At 38.1% G+C, this 25,106-nt stretch overlaps 1 protein-coding gene across 1 annotated transcript in view; it reads right to left on the reverse strand.

Annotated features, from left to right (window-relative positions):
- Positions 1-25,106, reverse strand: part of LOC126471115 (uncharacterized) — a 70,770-nt gene that overhangs the window by 36,775 nt on the left and 8,889 nt on the right. Inside the window, exon 3 of the mRNA XM_050099196.1 lies at positions 19,479-20,345. Within this exon, the coding sequence (XP_049955153.1) occupies positions 19,479-20,345 (867 nt within the window). The remainder of the gene's footprint in view (positions 1-19,478; positions 20,346-25,106) is intronic.

Consider the following 25,106-nt stretch of genomic DNA (forward strand, 5'->3'; position numbering starts at 1 on the left):
TGAGAAATAATTTTTAAAAAAAGGACTGCTCCAGCACAGCAGAAAGCATCTATGCAAGCAGTACTGCCAAAGGAAACCAAGGAAGCAATTATGGTGGATCTCTTGGGCCCCCCAGAAATAAATCAGTGAATGACATTTGTATTAGCGACAATCAAGGTACTCTCTTGATACATATCTTTGTACTCTTTGAGGAAAGCAACAAGAAGCAAGATGGCAGAAAACTTAGCCAAAGACTACTTTCATAACATGTGCCTGCCAAAGTCCATAATCAGTGACAATGGGAGTAAGTCTGATAGTAAGGCATGGACTGATGTGTTGAAGTGACTTGGTGTAGAACCAAAATACATATCCAGATATGGGCCTGTTTCTAACTCAGCAGAGAGGGTGATGATAGAAGTTAATAGAATATACAGAATATATCATGCAGTCTAATGAGCGAAATGAAAAACACACCTGACTAGGACATGATGTGGGAAGAAAAAATCAAAAAGACTGAACAAATGCTTATTAGGAGAACTGAAGCACGAGAAGGACAATATTACAAGACTGTGCATGCTACAGTGTTTGGAGACCTTGTGTTAGTATGTACCAGTGTTCAGTAGGTAAGGGATGATAAAGAGATAAAAAATTTTAGCCACATATATAAAGGAATCCACTTACTTTGGATCTTGAAGAGTGCAGGAGTGATAGGCTCCATGGTAATGAACACATTGAAAATGTACAGAAATAGTTTACCAAGGAACAGTCTCTTTTTGAAGAGGAAGAGAGGAAGAGCAGTGAAAACCATTAGAGTTAGAAATAAAGTGCTTAAAGTATAATAGCTGTGGCTGTTAACTATAATCGGCACTGAAACATAGTCGTAGTGAAATAATTCTTCCAGAAAGACAAACTCTATAGAAATATTAATTAAGATTAAAAACAATAGCAGAAGTGCTCAATGAATGTTGTTATAATAGTGTGTTGTGAATGTAAACATATGTACCCAAGTGTTTAGAATGTTGCATTTTAAAGCACAGCGATGATAGCGTTAAGCAACAGGCGGGTGTAACACTTGTGACACTTGCTACTGTGTGCAGGAGGTGTGAGCAACAATAATGTGTTAGCCATAGGAGCTGATGGCATGTATGGCATATTTAGTTTCAAGATGGGAGCCGGCAGTGGCTGTGAGCTGTATCTTATGCCATAACAGCACAGCACAGCCAGACGACAAGGTGAGGATGAGGCAGATTACACAGTGGACAAGACTTCAGGCACTGACTGAAGGAGCTGGCTGGAGGGAGGGAGGACTACAGCAGTTGACAGGGCACTGACAGTGAGCAAGGTCACCAAATCTCCTCAGCTGAAAAAAAGCAGCTGTGCAGTCAGCTACAAACTGCCGAGTCGTTGCATACTGTAATGCCAACCCAGGGTGATTGAGGTGTGTGTGTGTGTGTGTGTGTGTGTGTGTGTGTGTGTGTGTGTGTGTGTGTGTGTGTCTGTGTGTGTGTGTGTGTGTGTGTGTGTGTGTGTGCACATGCATGGGTCCCTTTCATAACATTTGTTACCCCCCCTCCCCCCTTTTCCATGTGTTTACTGTACATTGTGAAGACGTGTACACTTGTGCTATGTTGTTCTATTTCATATATGTGTGGTGCTTTCTTCACAGGTAACTGAAAAATTTTCTATTTTTGTTTAACTATGTTGTCATTTATGTTGATCAGATTTCAGAGAAAAAAAGACAATTTTAAACATTCAGAATTATTATAATGTTTTTATTATGTTTTGTTCTAACAATACTGAAAATTTCAAAAAGTTTTCAAACTGCCATATTGTATCTTTGATGTTTATGGTTTTTTGAGAATTTGTTATGTTCAGTGTGACTGATTGCTATGCTACAGTCATGAATTCATCTACATATGCAGTATTTTGCAATAAATATGAATGGTTTATACATTTGTTGATCTCATATGTGACTTGTTTTTGAATTTCAAGATCTGTTTCAGGTCGTTCTTTCTCAGCTTGAAAGTACATACATACATACATTAATCCTCATTCCATATATCATGAATACGACATTTCATAATGATGTGGAATGTGTCACTTTAACATACATTTTCTTTACACAAATTAATTAATTAATTAATTTTTTTACAGTTACTACTTCATATTTAAGAATTCATCTATTGAGCAGAAGGAGCTGTCATTCAGAAATTCTTTTAATTTGGTTTTAAATATTCGATGGCTATCTGTCAGACTTTTAATACTATTTGGCAAATGACCAAAGATCTTTGTGGCAGCTTAATTCACTCCTTTCAGTGCCAAAGTGAGATTTAATCCAGAATAGTGAATACCATCCTTTCTTCTAGTGTTGTAGCTGTGCACTTAAGAGTTATTTTTGAATTGGGATTGGTTATTAATGACAAATTTCATAACTGAATATATGTATTGTGAAGGTATCCCAAGCTCCTTAAATAAATGTCTGCAAGGTGATCTTGGGTGGGCTCCAGCTATTATTCTGATTACGTGCTTTTGTGCAATGAGTACTTTCTCTCTTAATGAGAAATTGCCCAGAAAGCAGTGAATGAAAATAGGCATAGTAGGCTAATATTTACTGATATGCTTATCACCAAAATTTGCAATAACCCTAACAGCATAAGTAGCTGAACCTAAAGGTTTCAGCAGATCATCAATGTGTTTCCTCCAATTCAATTTTTCATCAATGCAGACACCCAGAAATTTTGAGTATTCTGCATTAGCAACAGACTTCTGTTCATAGTCTATATTTATCAATGGTGTTATGCCATTTACTGTACAGAATTGTATAAACTGTGTTTTTTCAAAATTTAGTGAGAGTCCATTTGCAGAGAACCGCTTATTAATTTTCTGAAAGACATTATTTGCAATTTCCTCAGCTGATTCTTGCTTCTTAGGTGTTAGTACTATACTTGTATCATCAGCAAAAAGAAGTAGCTTTGCATCTTCATTAATATAGAGTGGTAAGTCGTTAATATATATTAAGAACAATAAGGGACCAAAGACTGAGCCGTATGGGACACCATTCTCGATACCACCCCAGTTAGAGGACTCTGCTGGTGTTTGCAGACTATGTGTACTGTTAATTTCAACCTTCTGCATTCTTCCAGTTAAGTATGAGTTAAACCATTTGTGCACTGTTCCACTCATACCACAAGAAGCTTATCAAGAATAATTTCTTGATTCACACAATCAAAACCCTTTGAGAGATCACAAAATATCCCAATGGATGATGTTTGGTTATTCAATGCATTTAATATTTGATCATTGAAAGCATATATAGCATTTTCTGTTGAAAAACCTTTCTTAAAATCAAACTGACATTGTGTTAGTAATTCATTTTTACAAATACATGATGCTACTCTTGAATACATTACTTTTTCAAGAATTTTGGATAAAGCTGCCAGAAGTGAGATTGGGTGGTAGCTGTCAGCATCAGATCCATCCCTTTTTTTATGCAATGGTTTAACAATAGCGTATTTCAGTCTATCTGGAAAAATGCCCTGTTTCAGTGAGTTCCTACACATGTGGCTGAGAATCCTAATTATTTGTTGGGAACAAGCTTGTAGTACTCAGTTGGAAATGCCACCAACTCCATGTGAGCTCACAGGACTCTCATTCAGGAGGACGACGGTTCAACCCCGCGTCTGGTCATTGTGATTTAGGTTTTCCGTGATTTCCCTAAACCCCTCCAGGCACATGCCAGGATGGCTCCTTTGAAATGGCGCGGCCGACTTCCTTCCCTGCCCTTCCCTAATCCAATGAGACCAATTTTATCAAATTGCATAGGTACTACCTCTTCCATATACTGCCTTGAATTTTCTAATGAACAGCTGGATCCTATTTTCTCTACAACACTTAAAAAATTATTATTAAAGTGTTTTCTACTTCTGACTTTTTGTGAACAAACTTTTCATTGCGTTTGATAGAAATACAGTCTTCCTGTGCCCTCAGTTGCCCTGTTTCCCTTTTCACAATATTTGAAATTGTTTTAATTTTATTATCAGATGTGCTAATCTCAGACATAATGCACAAACTTCTGGACTTTTTAATAACTTTTCTTAATACAGTGCAGTAGTTTTTATAATGTTTCACTGTTTTGGGATCATTACTCCTCCTAGATATAAGATACATTTCCCTTTTCTGTTTAAAAGATATTTTTATCTCATTAGTAAGCCATAGCTTTTTACATGTTTTCTTAGAATTATATTTCACTGTTTTCTTAGGAAAACTGTTTTCAAATATACTCAAAAAGGTATCATGAAATAGGTTAAATTTTAAATTAGCATCATGTTCCCTGTACACCTTATCCCAGTCTAACTGTTGCAAGCTTTCCCTAAAATTTTGAATTGTTATATCATTAATGGCACACACTATTTTGGAGGACTGTTTTGCATTACTGTATGGAGCTACATCATATACTGTAACTAGCTGTGCATCATGATCAGACAGACCATTCTTAAAAGGAAAAGTTTTTATTTGATTAAATTTATCTTGATCTATGAAAACGTTATCTATCAGTGTGCTGGAGTAGTATTCCACAAATATGGAATTGAACTCGTGACATATTGTATTGAAAAGAATGTAATGATTTTCTTAGACAAATTTTATCAAGTATTTTTAACTTTGTAAAGATTTTTTAAATTAGTAGGGATGGACGCACATGGAGGGTGTATGAGATAAATCTGCTGTTACTGAACACTGATACTATCTAAAGGTGGTGACACCATTGCCATTTTTGATTAAATTCATTTAGTGGAGAGTTTCTTTTCCAATAAAGAAGGAGATATCTTCTTTAAAAAATCATGCAATTATGTATGAGAGCGCAACTGCAGGAAATGTGTTAAAAATGTTAATTTGTTAATTATGAAACATTTAATATTGAAAAGATGACCATACAGAGATAGAATGGCAATGGCTAACTCATTTCGTACCGTGAATGATGAGTATATGTAAGTGTAGTGGGAGTACAGTTAGAAACCATGTTAAAGTGATATGCTATCAAGGAACAAATAAAACTGAGTGATCTATGCGAGTGTATTATCTAATTTATAGCCTAAATTGCTTTCATAACTTTTGTATGGGACTGTTTTGTGTTAGTGTGAATGAAGCAGATATGGCATAGGTTACATGGTTGAGAATGTCATTACCAATGCACATACCTTTGGAGTAAGTTTTGCCCTCAAGAAACAGACTACTCTACATGTCCAATATCATTAAAAATATCAAACAGCCAGACTGCAAGATTTCCAGCAAATTGTTATGAAAAGGGAGCAGCTTACAAGTTCCCTCTTACATTAGACCAGGGCTTCACACATACACCTATTTTATTTCAGGAGCAACAATAATGTTTATATAACCACATAGGTTGTTACAATATACCAGTTGCTTGCATAATAAATAATTACTTTTAACACAAGCACTGTTACATACATCAGCTTTATTGAGAGTTTATGTGCAGTATTCTTTTGTGTCTCAGTGCTTCTATACCATTAACTCACCTTACCACCCCACTGCATGTAAAATAGAAGCATCATAATATATGATTCTTGATGAAGAATCAGCACTGTATAACAGATGATCATTATTTTCCTAGACAGTGACACCTCCATGCCAAGCATCTTGCAAATTGGCAAACCACAGGTCATGTTACACAATCGATGTTTCCTCTTACATATTCACTTTGGCAATTACAACCCACTTCCTGCACCAATATATAGAGCTACGTTAACATATATGTGGTGAATGTCTGATTATGAACTGGATATTTCCATGGCATCATCATATAATAAGCAAATGTTTAACTTTTTTCAATAAAAATCTCATTTATGACTTGTGTGAATCTGTTGTTCATAACTGTGTTACATGGTACCCCCCATCCAACAGCACCCCTCATCACCAGTGAGTTTTGCTTCTGCGGTCTTTAAATTTCCAACATACAAACATTGATTTTATGCAGATGCAAAGTTTTAGAGATAAATTACCTTGATGAGTGGTAGAGTAAACACATCTTCATATTTTACAGTCATTTTTATTCAGTTTTTGCCATTTGAGATGGGGTACCACCCTTGTGATAAAAACATTATATAAAGTTTACAATGGCTTAAAATGCATCATCATCATCATCATCATCATCATCATCATTTAAGACTGATTATGCCTTTCAGCGTTCAGTCTGGAGCATAGTCCCCCTTATATAATTCCTCCATTCAATGCTAACATTGGTGCCTCTTCCGATGTTAAGCCTATTACTTCCAAATCATTCTTAACCGAATCCAGGTACCTTCTCCTTTGTCTACCCCAACTCCTCCTACTCTCTACTGCCGAACCCGTGAGTCTCTTGGGTAACCTTGCTTCTCCCATGCATGTAACATGACCCCACCATCTAAGCCTGTTCGCCCTTACTGCTACATCTATAGAGTTCATTCCCAGTTTTTCTTTGATTTCCTCATTGTGCACACCCTCCTGCCATTGTTCCCATCTACTAGTACCTGCAATCATCCTAGCTACTTTCATATCTGTAACCTCAACCTTATTGATAAGGTAACCTGAATCCACCCAGCTTTCGCTCCCATACAACAAAGTTGGTCGAAAGATTGAACGGTGCACAGATAACTTAGTCTTGGTACTGACTTCCTTCTTGCAGAAGAGAGTAGATAGTAGCTGAGCGCTCACTGCATTAGCTTTGCTACACCTCGCTTCCAGTTCTTTCATTATGTTGCCATCCTGTGAGAATATGCATCCTAAGTACTTGAAACCGTCCACATGTTCTAACTTTGTTCCTCCTATCTGGCACTCAATCCGTTTATATCTCTTTCCCACTGACATTACTTTTGTTTTGGAGATGCTAATCTTCATACCATAGTCCTTACATTTCTGATCTAGCTCTGAAATATTACTTTGCAAACTTTCAATTGAATCTGCCATCACAACTAAGTCATCTGCATATGCGAGACTGCTTATTTTGTGTTCACCTATCTTAATCTCACCCAGCCAGTCTATTGTTTTCAACATATGATCCATAAATAATATGAACAACAGTGGAGACAGGTTGCAGCCTTGTCTTACCCCTGAAACTACTCTGAACCATGGACTCAATTTACCGTCAACTCTAACTGCTACCTGACTATCTATGTAAAGACCTTTAATTGCTTACAAAAGTTTGCCTCCTATTCCATAATCACATAGAATAGACAATAACTTCCTCCTAGGAACCCAGTCATATGCCTTTTCTAGGTCTATAAAACATAGATACAATTCCCTGTTCCACTCGTAACACTTCTCCATTATTTGCCGTAAGCTAAAGATCTGGTCCTGACAACCTCTAAGAGGCCTAAACCCACATTGATTTTCATCCAATTTGTCCTCAACTAATACTCGCACTTTTGTTTCAACAATACCTGAGAAGATTTGACCCACAACGCTGATCAAAGAGATACCTCTATAGTTGTTACAATCTTTTCTGTTTCCATGTTTAAAGATTGGTGTGATTACTGCTTTCGTCCAGTCTGATGGAACCTGTCCCGACTCCCACGCCATTTCAATTATCCTGTGTAGCCATTTAAGACCTGACATTCCACTGTATTTGATGAGTTCCGACTTAATTTCATCCACCCCAGCCGCTTTATTGCACTGCAATCTATTGACCATTTTCTCCACTTCCTCAAATGTGATCCTATTTCCATCATCATTCCTCTCCCATTGTACATCGAAATCTGAAACATTACTGATCGTATTGTCACCTACATTGAGCAACTCTTCAAAATATTCCCTCCATCTGCCCAAGGCATCAACAGGATTCACCAGCAGTTTTCCTGACCTGTCCAAAATACTTGTCATTTCCTTCTTACCTCCCTTTTGAAGACTGCTAATTACACTCCAGAATGGTTTTCCAGCAGCTTGACCCAAGGTCTCCAACCTGTTTCCAAAGTCTTCCCAAGATTTCTTCTTGGATGCTGTAATTATCTGTTTGACTTTGTTTCTTTCTTCAACATAACTTTCTCTGTCTACCTGAGTTCTAGTATGTAGCCATTTTTGATATGCCTTCTTTTTCCTTTTACAGGCTGCCTTGACTGTGTCATTCCACCAAGCTGTTTGCTTCATCCTACCTTTACACACTACTGTTCCAAGACACTCTTTGGTCACTTCTAGTACTGTGTCCCTGTACCTTGTCCATTCCTTTTCCAGTGACTGCAATTGACTACATTCAACTAACTGGTACCTTTCTGAGATCACTGTTATGTACTTGTGTCTGATTTCCTTATCCTGAAGTTTCTCCACTCTTATCCTCCTACACATGGACCTGACCTCCTGCACTTTCGGCCTCACAATACCAATTTCACTGCAGATTAAATAGTGATCAGTGTCATCAAAGAATCCCCTGAATACACGTGTGTCCCTCACAGCCTTCCTGAATTCCTGATCTGTTATTATATAGTCAAAGACAGATCTGGTTCCCCTGACTTCCCAAGTATACCGGTGAATGTTCTTATGTTTGAAAAAGTAGTTTGTGATTACTAAGCCCATACTGGCACAGAAATCCAAGAGTTGTTTCCCGTTCCTGTTGGCCTCCATATCCTCTCCAAATTTACCCATAACCTTTTCATACCCTTCTGTTCGATTTCCAATCCTGGCATTAAAATCACCCATGAGCAGAACACTGTCCTTGTCCTTTACTCTAACAATTACATCACTGAGTGCATCATAAAAACTATCCATCATATCTTGATCTGTCCTTTCACAATCCGAATATACTGACACAATCCTAATTTTCTTGCTAGACACTGTCAAATCTATCCACATCAGTCGTTTGTTTACATACTTTATTGCAACTACACTGGGTTCCATTTCTTTCCTGATGAAAAGCCCTACACCCCATTGTGCTATTCCTGCTTTGACTCCTGACAGGTAGACCTTGTATTCTCCCACTTCCTCTTCTTTCTCACCCCTTACCCGAATGTCACTAACAGATAAAACGTCCAACCCCATCTTACTTGCAGCGTCTGCCAGCTCTACCTTCTTCCCAGAGTAGCCCCCATTGATATTAATAGCTCCTCATCTCATTACCATTCATTTGCCGAGTCGTATCTTAGGAGTCCCTGGTTTGTCAATTACAGGTGGGACTCCGTCACCTCCAAAGGTCCGAGGCATTTTGCTCTGATTGTTGCCAGCATCATATTTATAGTACCAGGGAAGCAGGTTGCTAGCCTTACTTGCCCTGGGTCCCATTGAGTTTTACCCCTAACGGCTGAGGGACTAACCGGTGGATTTGGTACTCTTTGCCATCTGAGCACAAAGGTGGCCATGACTCGGAAAATGTCCGAGATGTCCAGCCATATTCCAAAGTAACTGGTATCCCGACTGTCAGGACCACTTACTTGGCCACTCGTACATTGCCCGTGGTTCATGAACTAGGACATGATACCGGGAACCCACACCATGCAAAAACTTTGAAATAGTTTAGACTACCAGGAACAAGCTCAGGAAGAAAATATCTCATAGTTGCATCACAACAATGCACTACACCATGTAGATACATAAATAATCAAATAAATTGATTATGGCTACTCCAGGTAAATACTTCATCAGATTTAAAGGTTAGGTTAGTGTTGTTTAACGTCCCGTCGACAACGAGGTCATTAGGGACGGAGCGCAAGCTCGGGTTAGGGAAGGATGGGGAAGGAAATCGGCCGTGCCCTTTCATAGGAACCATCCCGGCATTTGCCTGAAACGATTTAGGGAAATCACGGAAAACCTAAATCAGGATGGCTGGAGACGGGATTCAGATTTAAAGGAAATATAGTAACACAAACAGGAAAAAATTTAAAAATTCGAATCTGCAGCAGGCACATGCATGGGAAATGAAACTCCGAGGTAACATCAGTACCATTACCCCACATGTCCAACCACCTGGAACACTAAAGTGCACAAACACCAAACAAAACACTGATTACTATGTGTGTGTATAAACAGTAAAGAACAACTGATGTATACCTTATGCAGCTTTCACATTAAACTTCTACTTGTCATTTGTTTTGTAATGTATGTTCTCTGTTACCTCCTCACCTGCATTAGTGTGAGCCCAACTCTAACGCCAAGAAAGAAGTGATAAATGACAGACAAAAATCCCACACTGACCGGGTATCAAACCCAAAACTTTTGACCATCTTCAGACCCCCATACCTTGACAATGGGTGGTAGCAGTGAATGGAGCAGATGTTATAGCTCCGCAAACACCTTCTACTCAGTTGACATTTGTGGAGATACAAAAATGAGCAGTTGACTTTTATGTAGCTATAAAAGTAGTAGCTATGTTCAGAGAGTTATAAAAAGAGCAGCTGATGTTTGTAGAGTTCCAACACCAACTCCATTCACTGCCACTGCCTACCATTATGGGTACGAGGGTCGGAAGATGGTCAATAACTGACCGAAACTGGTTACCACAAAATAAATGTTTTTTGAATTTGAGACTGTTTGTGTCATTTCTAAAGTACTTTTGCCAAACCACAGTTCTCCACAAGAAATGCTCTCAAAAATTACCAAAACCATTGGATGAATAGTCTGGCATTTAACCACTGAAGCACACAAAAAACAAATTTTATTTTTTCTAGCCCCAAGTTTATAATATGCAAAGGGGAAGAAAAATGGATCAGTCAATTTTATCATGCCTATTCCAATCATCAGTTACTCACATAGGAAGCATAATAGGGGCAGTAACCCCCCTCCATCCCGCAAACACTCAAGAGTAAAAAGTGATTTTTTTTCATATCTTCTTTTCTGCTACTACCTGCAGTATTCCGTATATTTGCACATGCTATTTATCTCTGCAGAATTTATGACATGTCATTTTAAAAAACAGAATCACATAAAGGGAATACAATTCTGGAAAAAACTGGTGACCATTGAAAGGTGTTTGTACTAATATTTACTTATAGACTATGCAATGCAACATCCCACATAACTGAAATGTTCAGATCCATACAGTAAAACGTTTTTGCTTTTGCTTTCTGTTCCCAAACAGTTCCATAGATTACCCACAAATTGTAGATGTAAAGATAAAGATCTATGTTGAATTCACTTCAAAGTAATCCTTGTCATGGGCCATTCTCCAAAATGCGTAGTGGAAACAGAAGTATTTGTAAATTTCAGTTGGTGTTTTTGCCAATATTCATTTGATCTACATAAAAACTCTGAAAAATTCAATTTTAAGGCACCTCTTGGCTTAAAACTATATACCTGGCTGCTGTTTAATGGTGGAACTCTCCACATAAGATGGGCGCTTGGCATCTTTCTCTTGTATTATTGTATAGGTCTTTTGGAACTATGTAAATCTGCTTAAAAACTGTTATGAAAAATCTGAGTTGTAAAGGCAATGTATAAACTGCAACCAACATCTGAACCAGACTACCTGAGTAATAAATCAGTATTGAGCAGCTAAGTCTCACCCTTAGTTATGAGACAAGATTCCTTGCAAATGTGGATATAACATTGATTATGTCCTATGACGTAGTTTAGAATTAAACCCGGTATCTTAAGTGGATACCTTTATCTTGTGTTTCAGTTCACTTATTGAAAATACTAATTAATGTAATTTTGTAATATATTCTGAACAGATGAAATATTTCAATCATATTTCTTAATCTCAGTTCCACTCTTGAACAACAGAATAGAAAAATTTGCATTTTGCGATAAATGCAAAACAGATGCAAATTCTGCCCCAAAATGTGAAAAGACTGTTTCATAGTGAATTGTATCCAGATGAGCTATTTATCACAGATAGTTTGAAATATCTTTATTTTCTGCAAACAATATCAACAATGTAAGCAGTTACTGGCATTGTACAGAGGCCCGGATCTGTGGGTGGGTAAACCGGGGCATCTTCCCTGGGTGGCAATTTCAGGGGGCACCAAATTCATATTCTTGAAGGAAAATACCTTATTTCACAAAGTGCCTAGCATTCAGCATACATTAGCCTATCGATTATTTATACGATTTTGAAACATTTTTGAAAACATTCTAAGTTGATTTATGAATGAATCATAGTTGGTTGTTGCATGCATGCACAGTGTATGTGATGTCTCTGTCAGGGGAATCCCCACTGCATCTAGAACTAAAAGACTTTCATGCAGTCAAAAGGGGTCAGTGCTGCATGAGCTGAATTGAATAAACCCAAAAGGGTGAATGTCAATCACTGTTTGTTTATGTGGTTGACTGGGTTTGTGAATGATCAGGGTTGTTGTACTAGCGAAATCTATAGATTCAGAGTACCAGAGTGGAAATAAATGATTAGGCCTAACAGGAATAACTGGTAACAAACCTTACATATTAACTTCTCGGTGTATCCAAGGAAATGAAATTTTGGCAGAAAATTTTTTCCAGAATGCTACACTCCAAAGGGCCAGTTGTACAGTCCCCGGTTAGCACCTGCTGATGTTCGATTCTCAGAATAGTGTGGAAAATGCGTTGTACAAACATGTAATAACACCTAACCATAGAATAAACACAGGATAAGTAAACCGGAAAATAAGTTTGACAATGGCAGTGATAGTTACAGTATTAGTGATGACAAGATTGTTTGTTAGAACGAGGAAGAAGAATAAACAGGACCATTACATTATTATATAGAAGAATATGACGATTCCAAATTTATACAGAAAATTCATGCTACTACTTTTCGATCTCATGCTGAGAAACTGGAGCATATGAATGATATGTGAAACTATTTCCTAAGATGAAATTATTTACTTGTAGTAGGTCTAATTGGTATTTGATATTGGTACTTCATGAATTATATTCTGTCATGTTATTTATGAAAATCAGGTAGATAAAAATGACCATTTGTGCCAAAACAGTCTTGCTTATTTGGCGTGTGACAATTGTTGTGATGTTAAAAAGACCTATATTTCATTTCATCTTGCAGACAGCGATAAAATAGATGTAGTCAGATCAAGAACTTCCACCAGTTTTGGGTACTATTCGTATTAATTGCATTTTCAGTATCAGACAACGACGTTTTGATTTTTCGTGTAGAAAAACATTTGACAAACTTTGATGAGGACACCATGTAAAGCTATAGCAAAACCAGAGAAAAAAAAATCTGGGACCTAAGGACTGGAAATGTGTGCTGTCTTGCCTGTCTCTTGTCTGCATGGGTTTAAGTTTCCTATATTTAAAAGCTATTAGGTTATAGGCAATAAAGAGTGGAAGTTTTCTGAAAAGTTCTTATTCTCCTGATCCCAGATAATCCTACCCAGTAATAATTGTGAGTTTTTTTAGTGGGGATGGGATGTCAAACTGACTGTCTGGGCACAGGAGAGGTAAAGCATGACATTTTAATTCCCATTATCCTGAATATAGGTCTGATGGCTTCCATTACAAAATACTCATATACCCATTTGAATTCCACAGAGCAAAGTACAGTGACGTGCAATAAAAGAATAGAGGGGGCGGGGGTGGGTGGGGGACACCACTATATTTTGCCCATGCTCAGAAATGTTGTAGATCTGGGGCTGATTGTACATCATCTGGCGAAGCCCAATTTGGAAAGACAATATGCGTAAGAACATACTTGCAAAATAAAGTGTAAGAACACAATGTTACATCAATGCGCTCAATGATCTGCTGCCATGCCAATTGTGGATGGTTGTGTGGTCTGTTAAAGATACACATCATGTAATGCAATGTAATACTCAGCCATGGGACCTAGCATTTTATAAGAAAGAAACGCGTACGTTTGTTTGTTAGCTAAATTTCAAAAGATAGTATAATGAGGATAGTTTTAACCTGGCAAATTGGTAGCAGATGTTTTGAACTGTAATTGCATCGAATACCACTAGAGGTCGAGTGTCAACCACGTCGTTAACAATACTCTGCTCACTTCAAAAATGGTTCAAATAGCTCTGAGCACTATGGGACTCAACTTCTGAGCTCATCAGTCCCCTAGAACTTAGAACTACTTAAACCTAACTAACCTAAGGACATTACACACATCCATGCCTGCGGCAGGATTCAAACCTGCGACCGTAGCAGTCGCCCGGTTCCAGACTGTAGTGCCTAGAACCGGCCAGCCACTCTGCCCGGCTATGCTCACTTCAACAATCAATTTCACAGTAGCCTTCCCCAAATGCTTCGTGTTGTGCATTGCTAGTTGTTTTTTATTTTTTATTTTGAAATAAGTGAAGCAACTAATCCTGCCCCATCACAGATTTTGATTACGACCCTTACAATACCAGAAGAGATCGGCGATCCCTGTGACAATGTGTCAGTTCTGCTGTAGGCTGTGCTGCCCAGCAAAATGGATGTGGGGTTTGTTTCCTCACACTGCTCCATCCCCTCTGGCAGTCAAACTTCTAGTCTGTTTATGATCGTGGCCATCTGCGACTATAGCCTATAGCACCCGCCCCTTGTGTTATAGCTCTTAGAAAACAAAATCTGTAATATTTTTTGACCGTGCCGAAATTTTTGCCCTAACATTAAAATCAAGTTGCCTTACATTCAGTTCTACATCAACGCTATGTGCCTTCTCAGTGCTATCTGGAGAATTGTCAAGCATGGGTTGTAGGATTATGAATGCCCACAAAGGGTCGAGATTAGTGGTCTATAGATTTTTTAATCTTCAAATTTGGCTGAAAAAACAAATAATGTCCAGAAACACCTCATATCGGAGATGCATTCACTTAACCGGTGGGAAAACACTGCTGATTTTCAACAGAACAATCATTTTTGAAAGCTTAAATACAGCCAAGCGAAGAAAACTAAGGCCATTTTGGAAGAAAAAGGTGTTGAAGTTTTTGTAAAAGTGAATATTCCAGTCAAAAAGTTCCTCATCAGCACTTTTTTAACGGTCAATTTAAAAGAACTAATAATTTGTTCATCTTCACTCATGAAGCGTTGGGTGCCGATGACCACACAGTTGAGCACCCAACAAAACCAATCATCATCATCATGTAGCATGACAGCCTCTTAAATTTATGCTATGCGGAGTACCCATGCAGTTTAAGGCGTCATGTCACGCATTGCACGGCCCCTCACGTGGGAGGTTCAAGTCCTCCCTTGGGCATAGGTGTGTGTGTTGTTCTTAGCATAAGTTAGTTTAAGTCGTGTGTAAGTCTAGGGACCGATGACCTCAGCAGTTTGGTCCCTTAGGAATCCACACAAAACAGAAAAAAATTGTGCGTCTAATAATTTACAGACAAAGAAAATAGATGCAAATATCGACAAAAATATACGTGAATTTTGCACAAAATACACGTGAATTTTGCCAAAAGTGGATGCTATATTTTTTGGTTCCTATATTATGTTTCTTACATATCTTTTTTAAGCTACTCTTCCTGAATATAAGCTCTGTCTTGGAGAAAACTTATGATTTGTCAACGACACTCATGAAACACTTTCATGTAGCAAGTAACATAGCAATCCCTTTTCACCTGATGACACTGGCAATATACAGTTCATGAGACAATGAAAGCCAAAGAGCCACCTTGATTTACATGTCAACCACTGTCAATGAGTCGCAGAGGTTGGCTGGAGCAGGATCTGAGGTAAATACATATCTCTTGTTAGTGTGTACTAGGTATTATAACTAGGATTGAAACAGGGTAATTCAGGGGGGAGGGTGGCTGCGTGGAGAGGAGGAGGATGCATGTGAACAGCCACGTAGGCGTTGAGGGTTCCTCAAATCATTCTGACAGAATTCAGGAGTGATGGGGTGGTGCGGTGTGCTGCTGAATTGAGACATCACTGGGAGGGGTATTACATATGGAAAATAGATTTCTGTATCACTTACTGAAAATAGGTGATGATGGCCATCCTAATTAGGTTTTCTGTGATTTCCCTAAATCGTTTCAGGCTTGTTTCTTTGAGAAAGCATGACTGACTTCCTTCTCCATCCCTCCCACTGTGACCAATGACCCCACTGTTTGGTCCCCTCCACTGAATTAACCAACCAACCAACCTAAACAGTATCCTATTGTCAAGAAATATACATCACCTCAAGTAGTTTTCGTTGTATTAATACAGTGGTTCCCATACTTGCTGAAACCATTAGTCCAGAGTCCAATCAGCTATTAGCTATCACCTCCCCCCCCCCCCCCCCCCCCCACATACACACACACCATCATCATTTGCAACTACCTAACTTTAGAACGAAAAAGAATTTTCTCTGAACACTTCCATTTTTAACATAAATAAGAACATAAAAAAACATAAAAATAAATGATATTTAATTTTTGGGTCTTTTATTAAACCACGACCATGAACTAATGTGTCAGTTAGACAATTGGTACTACTTCTTTTCAACAATCTTTTGATGAAGCAATTTTCAGTGAACTGTGGGTGTTACCTAAAGGGGTTGGACAAAAATATGGAAAACGCTAAAAGCACATTACCATGCTTAATACAAAGTACAAAAGCAGATGGCATTCAAAACAGATGCCAGTCATCTCACAACGAATAAATAAAAGTACTGCATGGTTTTCAAGGGAATCTTTTACTATTCTTCCTACAAAATATTGGCAAGTTCATGTAACTATGGAGGTGGATAGTGACCATGTGCACTTCTCTCCACAACAGACTACAGATGGTCAATAATATTGAGATCTGGTGACTTGGTGACAAGGAGAGATGTGACAGATCATCCTCATGCTCACAAAACCATTCCTGGATGATGGGAGCTGTCTGAACAGGTGCCCTGTCATCTGCTGGACAAGAAACTTTGTACCATTGGATGTATCTGATCAGCCAAAATGGTCATGTAATCCTTGGCAGTAATGCGACTCTGCAGAGTAACCATAACAAGATATGGCTTCTCAAATCATTACTGAACACCTGCCATGTTTCACTCTCGGCAGCAAGCTGTCTGCATTGTAAGCTTAGGACAGCATACGCCAAGTGTAAACTTCCCCAGAAGTCAGAAACATTGTGAAACAACATTCACCCTACCAAATGACTTTCTTCCATTGCTCCATAGTCCGAGGTTTTCAGCTTTGGCACCTGTTACATGCATTTCCATCACTGATGAGTCATTTTGGAATTCTAGCGTGCCCTGCAGTTCCCAGGTTATGGAGATTTCTTTGTGTTGTTTTGGTGCTGGTACAAGTTTGCAAGTGCAACATTCAGTTCTGCAGTGATTTTTGTCTGTCACCTTCGCCCAACACACACTTTTGTTCACATTGTGAGTTAGTGGATGATGTTTTTCTGCTTTGCCTGTATGCAAGGTTATACTTGGATATGGTGTCTCTTGAAACACCAAATGCTTCAGCTATTTTGCTTCTGGAAGCACCAGCCATATAAGCACCAACAATTTGCCAATGTTTAAATTCACTTAGCTCTGACATAATGCACCCACAACTATAGGGCAGTTGTGTGCCCCACAAACTAAACATCATCATCACAACTACAGTCAAGATGACTTAAGAAGATTTCAAAACTCATAGTATTGTTGTCAGCTTTCAACTGCCAGTTTTTGGAACACAACCTACAACCAGCTTAGTGATGGAAGTGATGACACTTTCTGCAAGACTTGACCATCATTTTGCAGGACAATGCTCAAGCATGTACAGTGCAAGCTGTTATTGATATGTTTCACTGATGGAGCTGCTAAGTGCTATACCACCTACTGCACTTCCCTGACTTAAGCCCTTGTCAGTTCAACTCAATTTCTAAACTGAAGGAAACACTTCACAGCATTTGCTTCAGAACTGCTACAAATTCTTCGGGCAATAGACCACGCCACTCGAACTGTTAACACAACTGGCACTGCTAAGAGTATCCTACGACTTCCACATCACTGGCAACAGGTTATACACAATGCTGGTGACTACTTTGAAGGTCAGTAAAACTTTGAAACATGTTCTATTCTGTATGAGATGTAAATAAGTAGTTGCCACTATTAAAGTTCCACCCCTCATATATAATTCTGAACTAATGTATTTCAAGGTGAAGGCAACTAGTAACTAAGTGAAACAGTCATCAGTTCAAAGGTTGGTTGGAACACCACAGTGTTTTACTTGATTTGATACAATTAAAGTTTGTGCCCCTGTCTTAATTTTACCTATAGGCCAAAATGCACAGACACAAGTTGGACCTACAATATAGCATACAAATTTGAACCAAGGTGCAACTTCTCATTTCACATACATACTTTTTTTTTCGTGGTAAATAATAACAGCCAAACAGTTGCAGGATAAAGATTTATTGAAATCCTTGGCTATGGTTTCGGTATGTCTAAATATACCTTCATCAGAAGCAAAAATGCACCTGAACAGGAAGACACCTTCATTAGCAAAAAACTTAGCAACATAACTGAAATAAAAGAAAGAACAAACACTTATAGCTTTAAGTAACCATGAAAATTACCAAAGTATTACAAGCATAAAAACTTTTAGTCACTTACTAAAATCACATCCTACAATGGAGATGCATAAAACAACCGTCTCAAAGGCAGCACCAGTAGTTACAATTAAAATATCACCTCCATCTGTACAGAATAATTATGAAGAGATGGTCGATGTGAATGCAGCATACTATCAGTACTTAGGCTGTAAAGTAGCATGAAGAGGGTGTGGAAGCACTAGGGCAGACAGTTTCACTGAGAGATGGCACTTGTGGTATGCAAAAGTCACTCACGCACATTAAAACCTGGGATACATACTCATGCGCATCAAAATTTTAAAGGTTGTGCTAATTCAAACCCTCTGTCTTAATAAATAAAACATATCAGAACCATTTAAAACACCTACATACAATAGAAAATATGAACATCAATTTGCCTGTGTTCTAGTGTCAAGCAGGTGAAGCTTGCATCAAGACTCAGCGGAGGAGCTCCTCTGAGCATGTCCAGTGCAGTCCTGGATGAAACATCAGGAACAGAAGAGTTTCTTGGCCCACGACCTCACATCCTAAAATGTTTACCAGCAGCTATGCCATCCAGTCGTGAAGGCCTTCATTACACCACTGTGCTTTTGAGGAAAATACTGTTATTCAATAGAACTGTCACTCTGATGACAAATATTTCTGTCATACTGAAATTTCATACAATTAAATTGAAAAAGTTCATAATTAAAAACTGTTTTTGAAGCAGGGATGGAAGCTTGAAATATCAGATGCAAATTTGGCCATTTTTGCCTCAGGGTCTATAAAATGTATAATGATGTAGCTGGCAATCATTACTTACATGCAAATAATTTCTCTCAACAGAGGTAAAACTGCAGTCTAAATAGTTAACATGGAAATTCAGTTCATATGATGTACTTTTAAAAAGGATAATTTCATAATCCATGACACCATCAACTCCACTCCAAAATTCAGGATAAGAGGAAAGTTTCAAAAGATTTATCTGCAGTGAACTTTTTGTTAAAGTCCCCCGCCCCCTGCCCCCACCACCCCAAACACACACACATTTGAATGTCCTGATGGAACATAACTAAAAGAGCAAAAAATAAAAATTTAATGAAAACATTTGCACTTACAATTTCTCTGCAGTGTGAAGAAATCAGCCATCTGTAAATTATGTCGTTTTGAAAGAACTGTATCAGGATTGACATATTCATAATCATAATCATCATCATCATTGTCAACATCATCATCAGCAGCAGCATACAGACCCCCACCATTGTCATCATACAGATCACCATCACCACCATCATCATCATCATCATCATCATCATCATTATCACTTGTACCATTTTTATCATAATCATATTCACTTCTATCACTTGAATACACAAAAATTTTTCTTGCAAAAGCAACATTCTTCTGAAAAGTGTAATTCTGCTGTACTCTCATATAGTCTGCAATTCCACATAAGTGTGCAACCTGTTTTGGGTATTCTGTGTACTGTGATGTACTACACATTGCCTCTGTTGTGTTCTGTTCATTAGATGGTTTTGTGGAATCCTGATGATTTTCTGATTCTGTTTCTCTGAGTGTTGGGTCAACCTTACATTTTTTTACATCTGATTCCTCTGGTGTGTGATTTGGCAAAGAATCTGTATCTGATGAACGCTTTGCTTGCTCCTTTTTAATGGTGAGATCAGTAGATTTGCCTGTTTTGCATTCATAATCAGAACCTTGCAAAACTGCAGTATATGACAATCCATTTAATGAATGATTTGGAGGAGCACTTTGAAAATGCTTCTTATTACTCTGTAGTCTGCAATGAGTATGGGCACCTACTTTGGCTTTTTTACCACTTGTGCTGCCCTCTATGTGCATTTTTAAAACAGGTAACCGGGTCTTCTTTTTCAAAGGTTCGGCTCCACAAGCATTATATTCTATGTCATCTAATGCTCTTTTCAGTGAACTCATGCACATTTCCTTCTGTAACTCTGCAGCATCTGGAAAGGCAAGGAATGACTTTCATTACACCTCTACTAAACATTATCTTTATTAATAGAAAAAAGGAAAAACCAGTTTTCCACTTCTCATGATTATGGGCTAAAAAGCAGAAAACCAGTACGTGATTAAATTTAAATAGTTGCATAGTATCAGAAAAGTGTTTCCTTTTTGATATTACTCTTATGTTCTGTTAAGCACTAACATAAAAATTAGTTAATATTATCTGTACAACAACAACAACAAATACTAATAAAACTATTTGATATGTTTCACATACAGAGGAGTGAAATATACAACCCCCCCCCCCCCCCCACCATAGTAGAGGGCATGCTGCAAAGTAATGCCTCAGGTTTTTATATCAAAATTCTAGAAGCTTTTTAAAAGAACAAACCTTATTAACATTCTACATCTTTATTCTTCATGTCTTCATGTTTGTAGCCCTCTACCACTAGAAGGTTCCAAACTGTAGTGCGAAACATGGTGGTGTGTAACATCACTATGCTGGCGAATGAGAAACAGTATGCTGTAATCAGGTTTTGAATTCAGTAATTCTGCAGTCAAATAGTATATACATTGGATAGGATTGCGAATTAACAAAATAAACAGAAATATTAAACAAAAGATAAATGAATAATTTAATAAAAAGGGTTCTATTCTAACATCAGTAACTGATGTAGACATCATCAGAGAATTCTGTTGAATAATGTTTATTAAGAAAGTAAATCACAAATATAGGGAAAGCAGTCCTAAAATAACCAATTACAATACAGACAGAAAATAATCCTACCATATGTAGAAAAATTATATTGAAAGTGTTATGAGAATGGTAGCAAAATTCCCAAGCCAAATTGTCATCCAAGATAGCCAAAAAATGAAATCCATTTAATGATCACAATACACGAAATATTTACCAGCTCAAAATAATTCAGAGTTCAATATGAAAATTTATACAATAACACACAAGAGATGACAAGTAAAAACTCTGTCTATTCTCAATCCCATAATGCAAGCTGATAAGTTAAAGGGTTCTGCACTGGAGCACATCCAGACCTCAAGAAAGTTAGTGTCCCTTAAGAAATTTTAAAAGTATTGTAGCAGCTGTACACCACTAAGAATCTATCACTCACATTACCAAATATCACACTACACCCACAGACAGCTCTGCCTTCTTTAAGAACTTAATATAAAGTGTCCACAATCGCTCTTTTCAGTGCACCACTCTAAAAGTGTCTGTTTCCACTTTACTCCAGTTGTGTTCTGCCACTGCCTAATTCTCATTGGCTGAAGGACATCCCCACCAAAATATATAGTTTGAAAGTTCTACAGATGTTATTCTGACTCAACATGACCACTTTCTGCATTAAACTTATGCATTACAGCAATATTTAAATAAAATAAATGCTATAAGCAGTTGGTCACAATTAGACCATTCACAATAAATATAAATACAAGGGTGCTTTGAAAAGTTCTCTGAACAAAAAGTAATTACATCACTGAAACTTCTTTTTTATTTTTCAATGCAGATCCCTTGTAGACTAATGGACTTGGTCCAGTGATGTTCCAGTGCCTTGACCCCATCTCAAAAATGAGTTTCCTTCAATCCTAAAAAATAGTCGTCAATTCTGGCTATCAATTATTTGTTTGAAGTCAATCTTCATCCAACCAAAAAAATTTTCTGTTTTGGGAAGAGATGGAAGTCTGATGGAGTCATATCAGGTGAATAAGGCAGGTGTGGCTACAATTCATACCTCAGTTCGTGTAATTTTGCCATGGCAATGGCACATGTGCAGGGGAACATTGTCTTGATGGAAGATGACATTCTTCCTTGCTAAACATGGCCTTTTTTTGGATATCTTTTGTTGCAATCTGTCCAGGAGGTTAGCATAGTATTCTCCAGTAATTGTTTGCCCAGAGGGGAGATAATCTACAAACAGAATCCCCTTCACATCCCAGAACACTGACGCCATGACCTTTCCCATTGAATGAATTGTCTTTGCTTTCTTTGGTGGCAGAGAATCAGCAGGTTTCCACCGCTTTGACTGTTGTTTTGCCTTTGAGGCATAGCAGTGCACCCAAGTTTGATCTGTGGTCACAAACTGGTGCAAAAAAATCTTGTTCGTTTCTCCTAAAATGGGCCAAACATTGTTCTGATATGTCCATTCTCATGCATTTTTGCTCAAGCATCAAGAGTTGTGACACCCATTTTGCAGATACTTTTTTTTATTTATAATTCTTCAGTTAAAATGTGATATACCCTTTTAGATGATATCTGGCAAGTGCGAGCAATTACATGCACTTTCAATCAGTGATCCTCCATGACCATTTTGTGCACTTTTGCAATGATTTCTGGAGTAGTGGCACATCTTGGCCTACCACTGTGAGGATCATCATCTAAGATCTCCCACTGAAACTTAAATTCATTTGTCCACTCGGCAACAGTTGAATGTGAAGGAGCAGAGTCATCCAGTGTATTCTGGAAATCAGCATGATTGTCCTTTGCTTTCATGCCTTTCTTTACAAAGTACTTAATCACTGCTTGAATATCGATTTTTTCCATCTTCACAAATCACCACGTGGGACCAACAACAGAGCCATGTCACTGCCACAGCTGTCTTCCAAGAGCAGTGATGTGGCACATGCAATTGACCATTTCTTAAATAACCATTGTTTTGTATTATTGACTTAATTACATTTAAATAAAGTTATTGGTGAAATACTGCATTCAGTTGCTATGTTATTGTGGATGATACAATGTTTTGACAAACACTTGCATAATGAAAAGGATATAAAATGTAATTCACTAATAAATAAAATATATACAGATACATTGTGTGCAGGGACGATAGCTATAGTGCAATGCTACCATCTGATATACACTGAAGTGCCAAAGAAACTGGTATAGGCATGCGTATTCAAATACAGAGATATGTAAAGAGGCAGAATACCGTGCTACAGTTGACAATGCGTAAATAAGACAACAAGTGTCTGACACCATTGTTAGATCGGTTACTGCTGTACAATGGCAGGTTATCAAGATTTAAGTTAGCTTCAACATGGTGTTACAGTCCCCTCATGAGCGATTTGACACAGAATCTCTGAGGTATTGATGAAGTGGGGATTTTCCCGTACAACTATTTCCCATGTGTACCATGAATATCAGGAATCTGGTAAAACATCAAATCTCCAACATCGCTGTGACTGGAAAACGATCCTGCAAGAATGGGACCAATGATGACTGAAGAGAATTGTTCAAAGTCACAGAAGTGTAACCCTTCCACAGATTGCTGCAGATTTCAGTGTTGGGCTATCAAAAAGTGTCAGTGTGTGAACCATTCAACAAAACATCATTGCTATAGGCTTTTGGAACCGAAGGCCCACTTGTGTATCCTTGATGACAATATGACACAAAGCTTCATGCATCAGCTGGACTGTCAACACTGGCACTGGACTGTTGATAACTGGAAACATGTAGCCTGGATGGACGAGTCTCATTTCAAATTGTATCAAGCGGATGGACGTGTACAGGTATGGAGACAACCTCATGGATCCACAGACCCTGCATGTCAGCAGGGCACTGTTCAAGCTGGTGGAGGCTCTGTAATGGTGTGGGGCATGTACAGCTGGACTTATACGGGACCCTTGATATGTCTAGATATGACTCTGACAGGTGACACATACATAAGCATCCTGTCTGATCACTTGCATCCTTTTATTTCCATTGTGCATTCTGATGGAGTTGGGTAATTCCAGCAGGACAATGGGACACCCCATATGTCCAGAATTGCTATAGAGTGGCTCCAGAAACACTCTTCTGAGTTTAAACACTTCTGATGGCCACCAAACTCTCGAGACATGAACATTATTGAGCATATCTGAGATGCCTTGCAATGTGATGTTCAGAAGAAATCTCCACTCTCTCATACTATTATGGATTTATGGACAGCCCTCCAGGATTCATGGTGTCATTTCCCTCCAGCACTACTTCAGACATTAGTTGAGTCCATGCCATGTCATGCTGCAGTGCTTCTGCATGTTCGCGGGGCCTCTACATGATATTACACAACTGTACCAGTTCCTTTGGCTCTTCAGAGTATTTTATTGGTGAAACTGCATGAAGCATTCAAAAGTTGTTTAGTTCTAAGGTTCATTATGACAGTATTTAGTAACTGTCAATTCTGTATTTTTTATGATATTGAAAATGTCATTGTATCACTGAATGTGCCTCACTTTCTGAAATTATCTATGCATTCATATTTGCTTTATTATGTAATTGTGATTTATAATAGTATTTCTAAGAGTTGTAAGTGGCCATATTTTAGGTGGTCTGACACTCCACCTTTTGTGGTGCATCATCTGTTTTTCAGCTAAATAAGCAACAACCATCCAAATTCTCTGCATTGGCAATTTTCTCATTTCCAGCAATGCTGATTGCCTGTACCAGGCCATACCAGTTGCTTTGCTGGACTGGCTGTGGAGCGCCCTCGGCCCTCTGGCTAGCATTCCACAGCACAAACAAATTCACATCAACTCATACCAATTCTAGGCAGCTGATTAAGTCACTACACACACATAAAGTTACAGGTATTGGCAAACTGGTCTCTTGTTGGGAGAAATGTGTTTCTCACCGGGGTGATTACGTTGAGAAATAGATATGTCAACCTGAAGAATAAAGATGTAGAATGTTCATTTCAAGAACACGTTACAATAGTTGTTTAAATGGTTTTACTGTGACATTATTTATGTTTCTTCAGCTTAAAAGG

Source organism: Schistocerca serialis, chromosome 3 (assembly GCF_023864345.2).
Source record: "Schistocerca serialis cubense isolate TAMUIC-IGC-003099 chromosome 3, iqSchSeri2.2, whole genome shotgun sequence".
Classification (NCBI taxonomy): Eukaryota; Metazoa; Arthropoda; class Insecta; order Orthoptera; family Acrididae; genus Schistocerca; species Schistocerca serialis.